The 14,242-nt window shown below is 47.4% G+C and overlaps 1 protein-coding gene across 1 annotated transcript in view; it reads left to right on the plus strand.

Annotated features, from left to right (window-relative positions):
- Nucleotides 1–14,242, plus strand: part of ADAMTS7 (ADAM metallopeptidase with thrombospondin type 1 motif 7) — a 49,188-nt gene that overhangs the window by 3,907 nt on the left and 31,039 nt on the right. Inside the window, exons 2-10 of the mRNA XM_031555376.1 lie at nucleotides 206–377; nucleotides 3,726–3,922; nucleotides 5,646–5,729; nucleotides 6,528–6,652; nucleotides 7,738–7,887; nucleotides 8,980–9,123; nucleotides 13,074–13,218; nucleotides 13,387–13,479; nucleotides 13,975–14,120. Of these exons, the coding sequence (XP_031411236.1) occupies nucleotides 206–377; nucleotides 3,726–3,922; nucleotides 5,646–5,729; nucleotides 6,528–6,652; nucleotides 7,738–7,887; nucleotides 8,980–9,123; nucleotides 13,074–13,218; nucleotides 13,387–13,479; nucleotides 13,975–14,120 (1,256 nt within the window). The remainder of the gene's footprint in view (nucleotides 1–205; nucleotides 378–3,725; nucleotides 3,923–5,645; nucleotides 5,730–6,527; nucleotides 6,653–7,737; nucleotides 7,888–8,979; nucleotides 9,124–13,073; nucleotides 13,219–13,386; nucleotides 13,480–13,974; nucleotides 14,121–14,242) is intronic.

Below are 14,242 nucleotides of genomic sequence, written 5' to 3' on the forward strand. Positions count from 1 at the left end.
GAGATGCAGTCTGGGGCTCTGGGATCCCAGGTGAGTACATAACAATGTGTTACAGCTGGGCCAGGGCTGGCTCAAAATACCCATAAGAACAGTCTCTTCAGGGAAGACATGTTTCTACCTGGAACATTTTGCAAATCTCTCCCCTCCTGATAGTCATACTAGGTGCGGACAGCTTCATGATTACATCTCTGTCTCTCCCTGCTAGAAAGGTGTGTTTCGGCTCATGAACGAGGACTATTTCATTGAACCAGTAGCCACCAGCTTTCCTGAGGATGCAGCAGCACAGCCCCACAGGGTATATAAACGCCATGCTCCTGAGCACCCGGGAGAGCAAGACAAAAAGCGGCCAGCAGCATGGGCAGCCTGCGGTGTGCAAGGTATTGTCTCCTCTCTCATACCTCTCACGATGAACGGCTAGATCCTAGAATTCACAATTTGGGTTCTGTAATTTGAAGTACGCAGTGAGAAGACAAAGGAATTGGTGCCAATCCTTAGTCTTCTAAGGTGCCTTAGCAGACATGCTTATCTTAAAATCTGGGAGTGTTCAGCTAAAAGCACCCAGCTTTTACCTTAAAGGACACTGAGTTGAATGCTCTGAGTTTTGGAAGTTGCTGTGCTGGTCCCCTTTGCCATTTATCTGTCTGGAAACGAAATGCTCAGAGCACTGAGACACAACTGAGCTGTGGTTTTGTGGTGGTTTCTGTGGGTGGTGGGCATGCTGGGCCCATTTGGTAGGTGTCTGCCAGCTGGCTTTGGATTCCTTGCTGCAGGATGGCCAAGTTTCTGGAAGCGTAGGCAAACAGTGGTTTCCACAAGCGTTTTTATTATGGGAAGGCTGACCACTGGTTCAAATTGCAAGTCAGGAAAATTTGCTTGCTTAGCAGCAGGCAAAAGTTTTCTGACATTCATGTGTGGAGCCCACAAGTCACAGCAATTACAGCAGTTTTTTTTCTCCTGCCAATTTTCTTGTATTTGCTTATGTTTCTCGCATGCATGCTGAACCTCAGGCCTCCCATTCATCTTTTCCTCCTGAGCCTGCTGCAAGCATCCTGTGATGTGGAGACTGAATATTTTTGATTCCTTGCAAACATCAGTTTGTGACTTGCCAGAAGTTTGGACTTTTGGAGTAAAATTTGATTTCCATGAGCTAAACACCAGAATTCCCATTTACGCCAGTGAATCCAGGTTGTCACCATGGCTCTTCTGCCCAGCAGAATTATTTTAATGCAGATTAAATGCTTTCTGTATCCTTAGCACTGTGCTTGTACTGGTGTTGAGGAAGTTGTCCATTTCTGCCAGGGCAGCTCTCCCTCCTGCTTTTTGGAGAGGTAGAAAGTCAGCAGTTTTTTGCGGTAAGCCACCTCCTCCCGCAGGGGGATTGTGTGGGGTCTCTGTTGGACAGTGATCTCCTTGCTTTCCTCCTGAGCTCCAGGGAGAGGGCTGGCCCCCAGAAAACGACTGTCCTGGAAAAGGCAGACAGCGCTGACAGCTGAGAGCAGATCTGGGAGGCACAGCAGTCTGTGTTTCTTGCAGGGCTTTTTTTGCTGGAGCAGAACTCAAAGGCTGCATTGCACAAGCAGAGGATCATGGGCTGCAGTTCTGGCGCTGTGAGGGAGAGTGCCTGAGGCTCAGAGAAGGAAGTTCAAAGTCTTTTCCATGATAAAATCCCAGGGCTAGTCATAAACTGGTTGACGCTGTTCTCAGTGAAGAAGAGCAATCAATGCTTTGGGCAGCCTAGCTGCTGGAGGGCTGGTACAGCTACACTGAGGTTTGTGTTCCCTTGTTATTTTGGAACTATTTTAACTCTGCCTAGCTGAAAATTGAATGTCTGCCTGCAGTAAAATCATGTAGTAGGCAGGTATTTGCCTTAGGAGGAAATCCTGGAGGCAAGAGAAACAGCGAAGGTACATTTCTACCCATCAGTTTGGAGCAGGTCTTGAACATGAGATGACTCACTCGCCTCAGGAGCTGGGGCAGCATCCCCACAGCTCAGCAGTACCTGGAGCTGGGAGCACTGGCCTCCCACGCCAAGCCAGCAGCTCTAGGCTAGGGTCTCTGCAGCTTTCAGAGCTGTGAAACACAGATCTGTGTGCAGCAGTGACAGACAGACACGAGACAGGGAAATTGGAAAGATTGGATCCTTTACTTTGCCAGTCTGAATATTTGAAGTTGCATCTTCCAGTCAGTGTCTTACTAATTCCCTAGAACTTCCTCAAACCCTTTTATTCTATAATCATGTTATCTTCAGGCATTCTTCTTTTAATCGAAATGAATAAACTCATAAGAATAATAATGGTTCCTTCTAGACTTTGAAGCCTGTTGATTGTAAATGAATTTCACTAGGTATGGTGTAGCTAATGTGTAATATAGCTGAATCTCTATTTGAATACAGACCAGCAATGTGGACATGATGTATGTGCCCTGGAAAGGGAACTGAAAGTCTATAGGATTTGTATTACCTCGAGTCTTTCATCATCTACTGATGTATTGCTGGTTTTCTTTGCAAATCATCACACACAGCCAGATGGTGTTAGATCAGCCTGAAATTCAGTTTCTGTCAATGACCTGTGCTGCATATTGTGAGCCTGTATGTACAGCTGGGCAAGTGTGTGAGAGGGATCTGGAGGGGAAATGCCATACAAACCCTGCCTGGTAGCCAGGGAGCTGTCTGCACCGTGCTCTGCATCCCGCATGGAAGCTCAGCAGCAAAGGACACAATGAAAACAAACTCCAAGGAAGCTGTTGTGATTAAACTGTCACAGTGGTATTAGCAATTCATCAAATTATTCAGATACTTAGAATTTTTCAGTCTGGGGCATAAAGTACAGCTAAAGAACACTATAGTCCATAAAATGTAAAAGTTCACTGTTAATAAAGTAAGGCAGAGCCCATAGAAATTGGTCATAAAAGCATTTCCCACTGTGTGTGATGTGGTTTGTAAAGCCTTTACCCAACTTGGGGCTGACCCTGACCTTGATCTTGGAGCAGCGTCACAGGAAAAGTCTTGACATGAGAATTCCCAATTTCTGGTGTGCATTGGCAGTGTCCAAGCTCTCCTTTGGCGTCGTGTGTCTTTTCAGCCCAATGAATGTCCTCCTTGTTTCTCTGGGGATGAGCAGCACAGAAACCCAGAGTTCAGTCTTCATGTGGCCCAGGAAATCTCTGTGCAGCCCTGCGGGTGTTTCAATCTCATCCAGGACAGCAGTGATCTTTGGGATTTGGCTCAGGACATCCAGTTTCCAGGGCTTGGAGTTTATGGTGTCGGGGAACTGTCTTTCCCAGCAAAATAAAAATGTTTGATTATACTGGGAAGAGCTGAGCCACTGGTGTTGTTTCTCTACAGTTCATAGTCAAGGCTCTCTCCATGTTTGCCTGTAAATTAGTGTGTTGATACAAAACACAAGTGCTCTGCTCTGGGAGACTGCATGCTCCTCACAAAATACTTCAGACCCTGTTTCGCTTCGAGAATTTACTTCAAAGGATTTTTTTTTCTTTCTCGCTAATGCTGCTGTACAGTGTTGTGAAGTCACAGCTTTCATCTCTCACTTTTTGGAGCAGAAAGCACAGTGAATATGCAAGTAAGTTATGAGTCTGAGTGAGAGTCCTCTTGATCAACACCAACGGATTGTTTAATTAAAAAAAAAAAAGGCATCTTGATGGTATTTTACCAATGCTGCAGCCTTTTTACCAAAAATGAGTCTTTTTTTCTCCCTTTAATTTCTCAGAATCTCAGGAAAGCCTAGAGAAGTCTGAGAAGCGGAGGGAAAGATGGGAACGGAAACAATACAGGAAGAGAAGAATAAAGCAGCGTTCCATCAGCAAGGAGAAGTGGGTGGAAACGCTAGTGGTGGCAGACACCAAGATGATAGAATACCACGGGAGTGAGAACATCGAGAAGTACGTGCTGACTGTGATGAACATGGTGAGTCCTAATTTTCTCAGCTGCAGAGCTGCCAGGTCCCTGGAGATGCAGCTGATGAGACATAAGGGCCACTGGGCTTGCCAGAGCTCATTCCTGGTGAGACCTCAGCAAATCTCTCACCAGACAGGCTGTTCCCATCCTCACATTTGCTTTGCTGCATTTTCAGTCCTCCTCCTGCTTCAGGAGGATGGTTTGCTGTGAGCGAGCCCTAGGCTAAAGTCTTGGTGCAGATGGGAGCAGCTCTCAGCCTGCATCGGTTTCTCTTTCCACATGGGGCTAAGGGCTGTTCCCTTCCCTTTCTCACTGAGGGTGGTTAACATGGCCTGCCAGGTAGATACTGCAAGAGCAGGACTCCTCCTCCCAATACCTATACTCCTATACCTACTATACTCCTCCTCCTATACCTACTGCTTCAGGACAGAAAGGGGGCAGGTGCTGCCCATGGCCACAGCATCACCACCGCTGCTCTCTCCAGTCAGGCAAGCAGGCTGCTTGGGTGGGGAGCTGCAGCTGAAGTTGAAACCACTCTGAAGCCTGCACTGAGACCACCCACAGCCCCCTGCTTGATAAGGAAGCCACCTCACAGGAAAAGACCTGCATGGATGTGAGAGTTCTGGCTCAGGCTTCCTTGAACTCAGTGCTGGCAGTGCCAATAAGAGACACCCATGAAGGGAGCGCTGCAGGGCAGCTGCCATTGTGTTTTTCATCTCAGTCCCAAATGCTGCAGAGCTGGTGCCAGCCTGCCAGCGATGGCTGAGTGCACTGGTCTGGTTGACAGAAATGTGAATGGCTTTCCTGGGAAGGTGCCACTGAGGGCAGCCGAGGAAAGGAGTAAAGCATAGATCTAGATTGTAGCTGAGCTGTTTTCCTGGCACTAAACCATGGGAGTATTTAGTGGTAAAACTTACAGGCAGGTTTTGAAAGCTGTCTGTAATACGTGCATTGAAATTCCTTGGGTTTTCCTTCTGCTCCTTAAATTCAGACTTTTCTGGAGGCATTGACTCATAACTAGGTGGTACGGTGTGTTAATGAGCTAACCTTGGACATCTGGAGTACCACTCTTAATTTTGCCTGGAGTCACGGAATCAGACTGGTTTAAGGTGAGAAGGGACCCTTGGAGGTGATTTTGCCCAGCCCCTGCTCATGCCAGGCCACCTCGAGCAGGGCCACATCCAGGGTCATGTGTGAAGTCTCCTGGTGGTCTTGAAAATCCAGGGAGGTTTTGCTAAAGCCATAAAACAAGCAGGTAAGTCAATGTGAGTTGGTATAATCTGTTTGCTCTTCAGCTGTTGTGGTAGCATCTGTTTGCATTTCAGAAGAGGTGTGGTTGATGGCCATAAGGGGGTGGGATTGGGTAGAGGACCTCAGGGTAACATCCCTGGATTTCCTGGTGTTGGTGAAGACAGTGAGAGAGCGCTGGCCTTGAGATATTTAACACGTCTGTTAGGGAGTGAAAGTGGAGGTGGTCCCCCAGGCATTTCTGGTTGAGTTGTGCTACATAGATTATATCAGTTTCCATTGTATTATGAATGCTTTAATCTGAGTCTACATCTGGTCTTGTCTTTTAGTTTTGGGAATTCCCCAACATGTTGAGATGTTATCAGCAACCTTCAGTAGCTTCCCTTTAAGCTCATGTTGCCTTGCAAATGTACTTACCAGGAGAACTGTCCCAGGGCAAGATGTTTGTTTTGGCCTTTATTTAGTCGACTTTTGTGCTTTGCAGGTGGCGGGGCTGTTCCACCATGCCAGCATTGGGAACCCCATCAACATTGCTATCGTGCGACTCATCCTGCTGGAGAATGAAGAGGTGAAAAGAAAACAAAATGACTCACACTTCCATCCTGGTAGCCAAACTGGGATACTCAGAGAGCTGGCCTTGAAAGCCTGTAAACTCTCTCATACACAGTTTTCATGGATGGATTGTGTACGATTAATACAGATTCCCACGCTTTACTTCCTAGTCTTCTGCATGGGCTGCAGGTCTGGTAAAGTTAGGAGGGTTATACGTCAGAGGAGCTGCGGATCATGATTCTTGCAATGGTTTGTAATTTAGCCACTGTGATAGTATCTTTCCTCTCATCCTGTGATCTATGGGATGGTACTCAGTACCACTGGCACTCAGCCTGTGGCAGCATCCCTTCAAACGTGGGGCAGGCGTAGCTCCAGGTCAGTGCTGGGAAAGAATGGTCTGGCGGTGGCTGAGTAGCTGAAGCTCGCTGCATCCCACAGGAGCATTCCCTGCCAGAAGCGCTGACGGAAGCTGTGAGTTGCTGGTTGTTTGTGTTTCCCAGCTGCAGCAGTCGCTCCTCAGTCTGGCTGTGCAGCTGCATCCTTCTCTAAAGCACATCAGCCTGGATGGAGTATTTTCCTGCAGTATTTCTTAACCCCTGATATCAGATGACTTCATGGTTCAGTTGAATCATTGATGGAAATAAACGACTATATTCTCATCCAGCTTACAGCTTACAAAATGCAGAGCAATTCCATTTAGATGGCAGTTACTCCTGATCTTACTCTGATGGGACAGAGATCCCTCTGCACTCCATCCTAAAAACCAAGCAGATCCAGTAACAGTATGACAACTGACTTTTAATTGTGTTGGCAGGAGGATCTGAAAATCTCCCACCATGCAGACAACACCTTGAAGAGCTTTTGCAAATGGCAGAAGAGCATTAATGTGAAAGGAGATTCCCATCCCTTGCATCATGATGTTGCAGTCCTGCTCACAAGGTATTGTGTCCCGGTTTTATGCTGTAGGTTTTACTCCAGACTCCTGCAGTGGATGCAGGCAGGTGGGACACAGGCAGCGGTTACATATTTTAGTAGAAGCTGTTTAAATCTCACTCTCTGTACCTCAGCCCTGTTTGGAAGCCTGCATATTCAATATATAACTTGAAATCTGAAAGTGGCCTGGCTCTAGTGGCTGGAACTGATGTCAGATGTCAGTTTTAAACCTGGAAACTGCTCTCAGTTTACCAGTAGTTGGAGTTTCCAAACCAGATTTTCACTGTGGCCCTACTGGGAAACCCTAGAATGGGTGTGTCCTTGCAGCAGAGGTACACAAGGATTAGCTCTCCATTTTTCTCTTATAGATGAATTCCAGGATTTGCAAAGGAGGCTCAGAGCAGGCCCTCACCTCCCATGTAGCTGGGTGGAATTCTTGTCTCTGGCCAAGTTTATATACCTTGCAGTCAGAATGTGGTTTGATGGTTTCATGCTGCAGCAGCTTGAATGTTGGCAGTATCATGGTTGTTTGTGCAGTGATTCACAACCCACAACAGTTTTATCTTCCTTAGAAAATTTGCTTTGTAGTAGAAATAAGGCACTTAAGGCCATGTACTTTAATAGAGTTGTTCTTCCTGGGTGGCTGGAGCTCCCCTGCCCTAGACCACAACACCACTGGGATGTACTTCCCCAAGAAATGTAGTAATTGCTTAATTATTCCCAGCATCAACTTTATTTATACAATAGAATAAACGTAGCCAGTCTGGCTTGCAGTCCCCATTAATCAGGCTTTCTAATAAACTGGGGATATTGAGAGAGTAAAGGGGAAAGGAAGAGTCGTAAATCTTTCTGTGTGGAAAGACATTTGGATGTCTCCATTCTTGCTTCTGTTTGGCCAGTGTTTGCTGGGCTTAAAGGCTTCCTGTTAGACTGGGACCACGGGGCAGGAGGGGCTTGCTTTGAGGCAGCTGTCCTGGGCTGGCCCCAACGACATCGTGCTCTGCCCTCACTCAGTTTCACATCGCCCTTTGGATCTTACTGCCTTCAGCCTTCTTTTTACTGTGTGTGTGTGTTGTTTTCAATCACCCAAGGAAGGACATCTGCGCAGCAATGAACAGACCCTGTGAGACCCTGGGTCTGTCCCACGTGGCGGGGATGTGCCAGCCCCACAGGAGCTGCAACATCAATGAGGACACAGGGCTGCCCCTGGCCTTCACTGTGGCCCACGAGCTTGGACACAGGTACCCCCGCTTTCCTTCTTCTACTTTCTGACCTCTGTCCTCTGTATGGCTTAGCCAGGACTCGACAAGGGACAAATAAGTTGAAAGGACGTTGCTGAGCAGTTCCCTGAATCTCAGGGAATGTACCCTGAGGAACTGTTTCAGAGTTAGGCTTTTGGTTGTGCTGGATTCAAGGAACCCTTCACAAATTACACGTTTATGTACACATGAGTGTTGCTGATACTAAAAATTGTTGAGAAGAGGATTGTTCATTGGCAGGTTTTACAGTAGAGTCTATGTATAGCATCAGTGACAGGACTTTTCTGATCTTGATTTCAGATAAACTTGAGAAAATCATTTGTACATCATAGTCTGTATCTTTGTACAGTAAAAGCCTGTAACCAGCAAGTTTAATTAAACTGATTTTGTTCAATATTCTCATTACTTTATTATTGGCTGAGTTGCCAGTAAGAGAGCTGAAGTAAAACTCCTGCATAAAGTTTGTACATTGGGAAAAATTTCATGTAATAATTACACATTATGTTTTGAATTCATAGATCTTTTCAGTTAAATGCTGACCACACATGCTCTCTGTATGAAGCACAGTCCATCGGCTTTGTCACTTCAAAGTAGTGACAAATAGTCATTTATTTACTCCAGGGCAAGCAGACACAAGCTCGTGGGGCTGTTCCCCCACTTGCTTATGTTCCCTGCTTGTAGTGTTGCAGCACACAGGGACTGGACTGAGCATAGCTGTATTTCCTCACTTTCTGAGGGGCCTCTTGTTTGCCACTGCTGGGCCTGGTAGCTCATCGAGGGCATGGTATTCTCTTAACTGTGAAGCAACAGAATCCCACCTGAGCCCTTGCAAGATGCATACTGAGGGGATGTCTGGCTCTCCTTTTCCGTAATATATGGGACAAAGCTTGTGACAGCATCTGTGGTCCCACTGGAATTTCCCAGATAGCTAAGTGCTCCCTGTTAATTAATGTGTCTCCATAAAGTTGCAAATGTTTGTAGTGTCTGGTATATTGTGTCAGAAAGCAGAGAAGCTGCGTGGTTGTAGCAGGCATGTGGCTCACCTCTCCTTTGTGGGACTGTGCTCTTACACAGTTTTGGGATTCAGCATGATGGAAGCAGCAATGACTGTGAGCCAGTTGGGAAAAGACCTTTCATCATGTCTCCACAGCTCCTGTATGACACGTCCCCACTCACCTGGTCCCGCTGCAGCCGGGAGTACATCACACGGTTCCTCGAGTAAGTCCTTGCTTCTTCTTCTCATTTGTTTGCATCGGTGCTCGGGGCTGAATTGGCAGCCATGAGCTGTGGCTGCGTTGAGCCTTGGGGTCTGCAAGATACTTTCTGGCCTCAGAAGTCACCCTTGACCTGATGGTATTTCTAGCTTGTTCAGTTGGCTTGGTCCTTGCTGGGAAGGATGAGTATTTGGATGCAAAAGCACCTTTGTGCAGGGGCACAGTCGTTGTTGTTTGAATAAATAAAGCCAGAGTAGTCTTCTTCATTGACTTAGCTGATGGATTTCCAAAGCATGGTTGCCCCAGCAGCAGAATGCTGGAGCTGGCTGTGCTCCTTTCTGCCCCATTGTCAGCCATGTGTTGCTTGCACCAGCCTAACAGATAAGTGTGCAGGTGGAAGCACATTACTATGTCCAGGCTGCTGAGCAGAAGGAGCAATTTTCCATAGCACATGGGATTTGTACCTCTCACTGCACCCCAGAGAGCCTGATCTAGCTTTCCACTCATCCCAGCAGCAAGGCTGTGCCTGAGGCAAATGTGTGATGTTTGCCTAGAGATGGGAGGCACCATGTGAGGAGATGAGATCAAGCCAAATTCTTTCATGCATTTGTTTATTTTTAGTGCCCTGTGGCTGTTGTTATTAAATTCTTAGGAGCATGGCCGAAGACTTATATTTGTATGCCAGTCTCTAGCACCAGAGGGATGTTTTCCTTTCTTGCCATGAGAAGATTAGGAAACAGTGAGAGCATCTTTAAGAAACAGCAATAGAAAAGCTCTGGCTACAGCCAGTGTGTTTGTGAGGAGCTGGGAGCTGCATATTAGGATTACTGGGTGGTGCTGAGCTCCCACTTCTAAATCCCAGCCAGTGGCCAAAAAAAAGGGCTTGGCTCCAGCTAGAGTGAATTATTGTTGATTTGTGGCTTTCAGCGGAATGAGTCTTTCTTGCATCCACAGAGCTCTTGGCCTTTTGTTTTTAACTTTTGTTTTGAGATGTAGCATTTCCTGCTGGCAGTAACCTTGGGCTGCCATTAGCTACAGCAGGGAAAAAGCAGACCATCTGGCTGCCTGTCCAGTGATGTTTTCATCTCTTTGCTCCACTCCCAGAAGGGGCAGCTCTTTCTTCAGGAGTGGAGCAGAGTTCAGCAGGCACCTCTCAGCATCTTGACATCCCAGAGGCAAAGGAGAGGCCTGCTGCGAGCACAGACATGAGTGCATTTTAATACAGTGTTGGCAGGAGAATGGGAAGGAATGAGCCAAAAAATGAGACCCTGCTGACCTGGGATTGCTAGATGTGCTTGGAACAGACCTCATGTCAAAAAAAACCCAACACAACATTCTCAGATTATGGTTATTGTTTTACAAAACAGAGTGAGCGTTTAAGAATCAGAAAATGATTTGTGTCTCTGATGGCAGCACAGCTCCAGTGCTGTGGTCATGCACAGAACTCTGTGATCTTTGAGGCAGCAGCTTGGGTGGGAAGAAGCTGTAGGGCCTCTTTTCTCTGCATCCCTCACCTTGATGTGAGCTCTTTTAAGCCTGGCTGGTGGAAGAAATGTTTAAAAAGGGGTCTGGTATCTCATAATGCTCTGCAGAGACCATGAATGTGCAGTGGTGTGGATAAGCCTGCCTTCATCCCACAGCTGCTGATTGTCATGTTTCCCTTCAGTCTTTCCTTCTCTAGACAAGACAATTCATTTTTCAGCCTGCTTTTGCAGAGCTGAAGATCTTCCTCCATCATCTTCTCGTGGGCTCTTTCTAGCTCACCCCCACCACCTGAAACCTGGCTTGTCTGCTTCTGCAGCATCCGCTACTGCCCCTGCTCAGCCACTAGCACCCAGCTCTTCCTGCAGCACTGCTCTTCTCCAGTCATTCCAACTCCTCTGTTTGTGCAGCTGATTCCTCCCAAGTTTAAATCCTTGCCTTTGTTTTTACTGAATTCAGTCTTGGCTTTTTGGATTCTTCCAAAAAGCTGCAAGAGCTTTTGGAATTTTAATCCTGCTTGCAAGCGTATTTGCAGATCCTCCCAGCCTACTCGCATATGGGGATTTAATCAACATCTATCTATTCCATCACGCAGCTCTTTAATGAACAGACTGAAATAGGCAAATGCAAAGCAGACCCCTGTGAATTTTTACTGCTGTGTGGGTCACTGTATACCCCTTCAAAGCCAGATTAAACTCATGCCAATTTTTTTTTTGCAAAATCTGGAGGCCAGTTGAAGATACCAGTAGGACTGTAAAATGGTTAATGAAGAAATAGATTTTGAACATAACTCTAGAGATCTAAACTATTCCCATATGGGGACTGCAGAGATTTCCTGTAAACTGAGGCAAGACAAAAAGTGCCTTCAGCAGAACAGAGGGCAAGCGGGGCTCTGGGCGTTTTTGGGGTGGTTTCAGGCCCCAAATGCTGTTGCCAGAATAGATGATTGTGGATTAATCCAAAGGAGTAGCAGTTTCATTGTATTCGTGCAGCTAGAGCAGGAGTCCAGTGCTTAAGCTTTGACTTTCCCAGTAAAGATGTAATCATTTCTAATTTTAGAGAACATATGCTTCTTCAGTGTCTTCTGTCAGTGTGCAAAGAATAACCACTGGAGTTGCAATGCAGTGACTTTGCTGTAGGCTGGAACAGGCTTATAGCTTGAGGCTGGACATGATACTGCATCCAATTGCATAATTCACACCTAATTCAGCCCAGCTCAGGCCTGCATCACCCACAGCAGTCCTTCTCTCCAGTGGGCTGGAAGGAAGGCAGGATGCTCTCACTGCTGGTGGACTTCGAAAGTGAGACTTTCCAGCTTGTGGGCTGCTGAAAGCAGTGTGTTTACTGATTTTTTTCAATGGGGAAATTGCTTATAAAAACTATATATGTGGTATATTAAGGAGCTGTGTTCCCACTGGGCTGTTTCTAGCCAAGCAAGGGGCTGGCAGGTGCCCGGAGTGGACCTCTCCAATGCAGGATGTGAGAGGGGTGCTTGCTGTGACTCCCAGCCCCATTCACTGCTGCTCCTGAGCTGGGCTGTGTTGCCAGCTTGGGTTAGAAAGGAATCCTGTTTCACATTAATTTAGACCTGTTCCCAATCACAACAAGCTGCAATAATCTAATCTGCTCAGAAACTCACGCTGGAGGCTTTGCTGGAAACACGTTAGTTTAAATCAACGCTGTAAGCTGAACTGGTGACAATTTCTTGTGTGTTTGGGAAGTATCATAGCAAAACCACTCACAGCAGAGCAAGCCAGCCAGGATCATCCATCTTGGCTTCCCAGCAGCCTGGCAGTGAGCCACAGGTTGTCTTGGCAGAGCTTCATGCTCAGTTTTAATATCTCTTTCTAAAAACATGCTGTCCAGCACAGTCTGAGCACTGTTTGTAGCAGCAGATATGAGAGCGAGTGAGTTTTGCTGCTGACAATCTACTCTGTTTTTATTAGCAGGGCATTGACACTAGAGCTGAAGTGTCCACAGGGACATTTTGGGGTTGGCCCGGTGTATGAACGCAAGGACAACATCTGCTTCTCAGCAGTGCAGTGTTTGTTCAGTGAAACCCTTCATCTTGAGTAGTGAAACTGAGGACTGGACTCTGGGCTGAAGACTTTGCTGATGACTTGATTGCAAAGCTAAAATCCAGGAGATTGGTCCCAGGCAAAGCAACATTTCTGGCTGTTCGTCATGGAGTTCCAGGATGTGTTGGAGTGTCAGAGGACAGGTGGGCTGCAGTTGCAGACACCAGATCGCCCAACTCAGAAATTGGATAAGTGCTTGTAGGGATCCACATGCTGGAGCAGGTGCGGGGTTTATTGGAGAGCCATGGTCAGGTCAGCTATAGAATGAAAGTCAGGATTGCGGGATGAAACACTGATGAGATGTTTGGTTCCTCTGGTAGCAGCTGCTGCAGCGGTGCATGGGACCTACCTGCACCAGCCAGGCAGTGACACTGCCTTGTCACCTCTCTTTCAGCCGGGGCTGGGGGCTGTGCCTGGATGACCCCCCTGCTCGGGAGGTGCTGGACTTCCCCCTGGTGCCCCCGGGCGTCCTCTATGATGTGAGCCACCAGTGCCGCTTGCAGTATGGTGCCTACTCCACCTTCTGTGATGACATGGATGTAAGCCAGAGTCCCCCCTCCCAACATAGCATGGACTCATACAGCTCTGAGGGATTTTTGGGGGGTGGGGGCTTTGCATGGGACGATCCTCTCCCTGTGAGTAAAATCTCTACCAATGGTTGGCCCCTGCAGTAACCGCGTCCTGTGTGGTAAATGTTTTTTCTGCAGAGTGTCTGCAACACACTGTGGTGCACAGTGGGGACCACATGCCATTCCAAGCTGGATGCTGCTGTTGATGGGACAACATGTGGGGAGAACAAGGTAAGAGGGAACAGTCTCGTTTGCAGATGTAGAGATTCTTTATCTTGTATGTAAGAGATTATTTTTGCTGGAAAAGTGCAAAATATGGCATTTTGCAAACTCCAGCACATGGACATGGACCACCTTGATGGCCTTACTCCAACCAAATGTTGGTGGTGAGAGATTGAATTCAGGGAAATCAAGATGTCCCAAAAAAGATGAAACCTGCAGTTTGAATAGAAGCAGAAGGCTTGCAGGGTCATGTCCAGGGGTCTGTTCCCTCACACAAGTCCTCAGACAGCCTTATATCCCTGAATTTCTCATTGCACAGAGCTGAACTTGGCTCCATCAGAGCTCAGCTGACCTCCAGTCACCCTGGAGTGAGTGTAGCATGGGTTTGCACAGGACAGTATGAGTGCTGGTCTTTAGTGCTCCGCGAAGGTAGAGCTCTCTAAGTAAAGATTTATTAGTGCATCATTATCTTAGTTCCTCTTCTTCTGGTCTGTCCCTTTGCAGTGGTGCTTCAATGGTGAGTGCGTGCCCGTGGGTTACCGTCCTGATGCTATCAATGGCAGCTGGGGGCCCTGGAGCTCATGGGCTGCCTGCTCACGGAGCTGCGGTGCGGGGGTGCAGAGCGCCGAGAGGCAGTGCAGCAACCCCACGTAAGTGCGTGTGTGCTCTCCTGGGTTTGTTCAGCTAGTTTGTGTGGGAGAGGAGCCCAAGGCTTCCTGATGGCCCCCTAAAGCAGGGGCCATTGCCTGGCAGGTCTGGTCCTATCCGTGTC

This window comes from Meleagris gallopavo, chromosome 12 (assembly GCF_000146605.3).
Source record: "Meleagris gallopavo isolate NT-WF06-2002-E0010 breed Aviagen turkey brand Nicholas breeding stock chromosome 12, Turkey_5.1, whole genome shotgun sequence".
Lineage (NCBI taxonomy): Eukaryota > Metazoa > Chordata > Aves > Galliformes > Phasianidae > Meleagris > Meleagris gallopavo.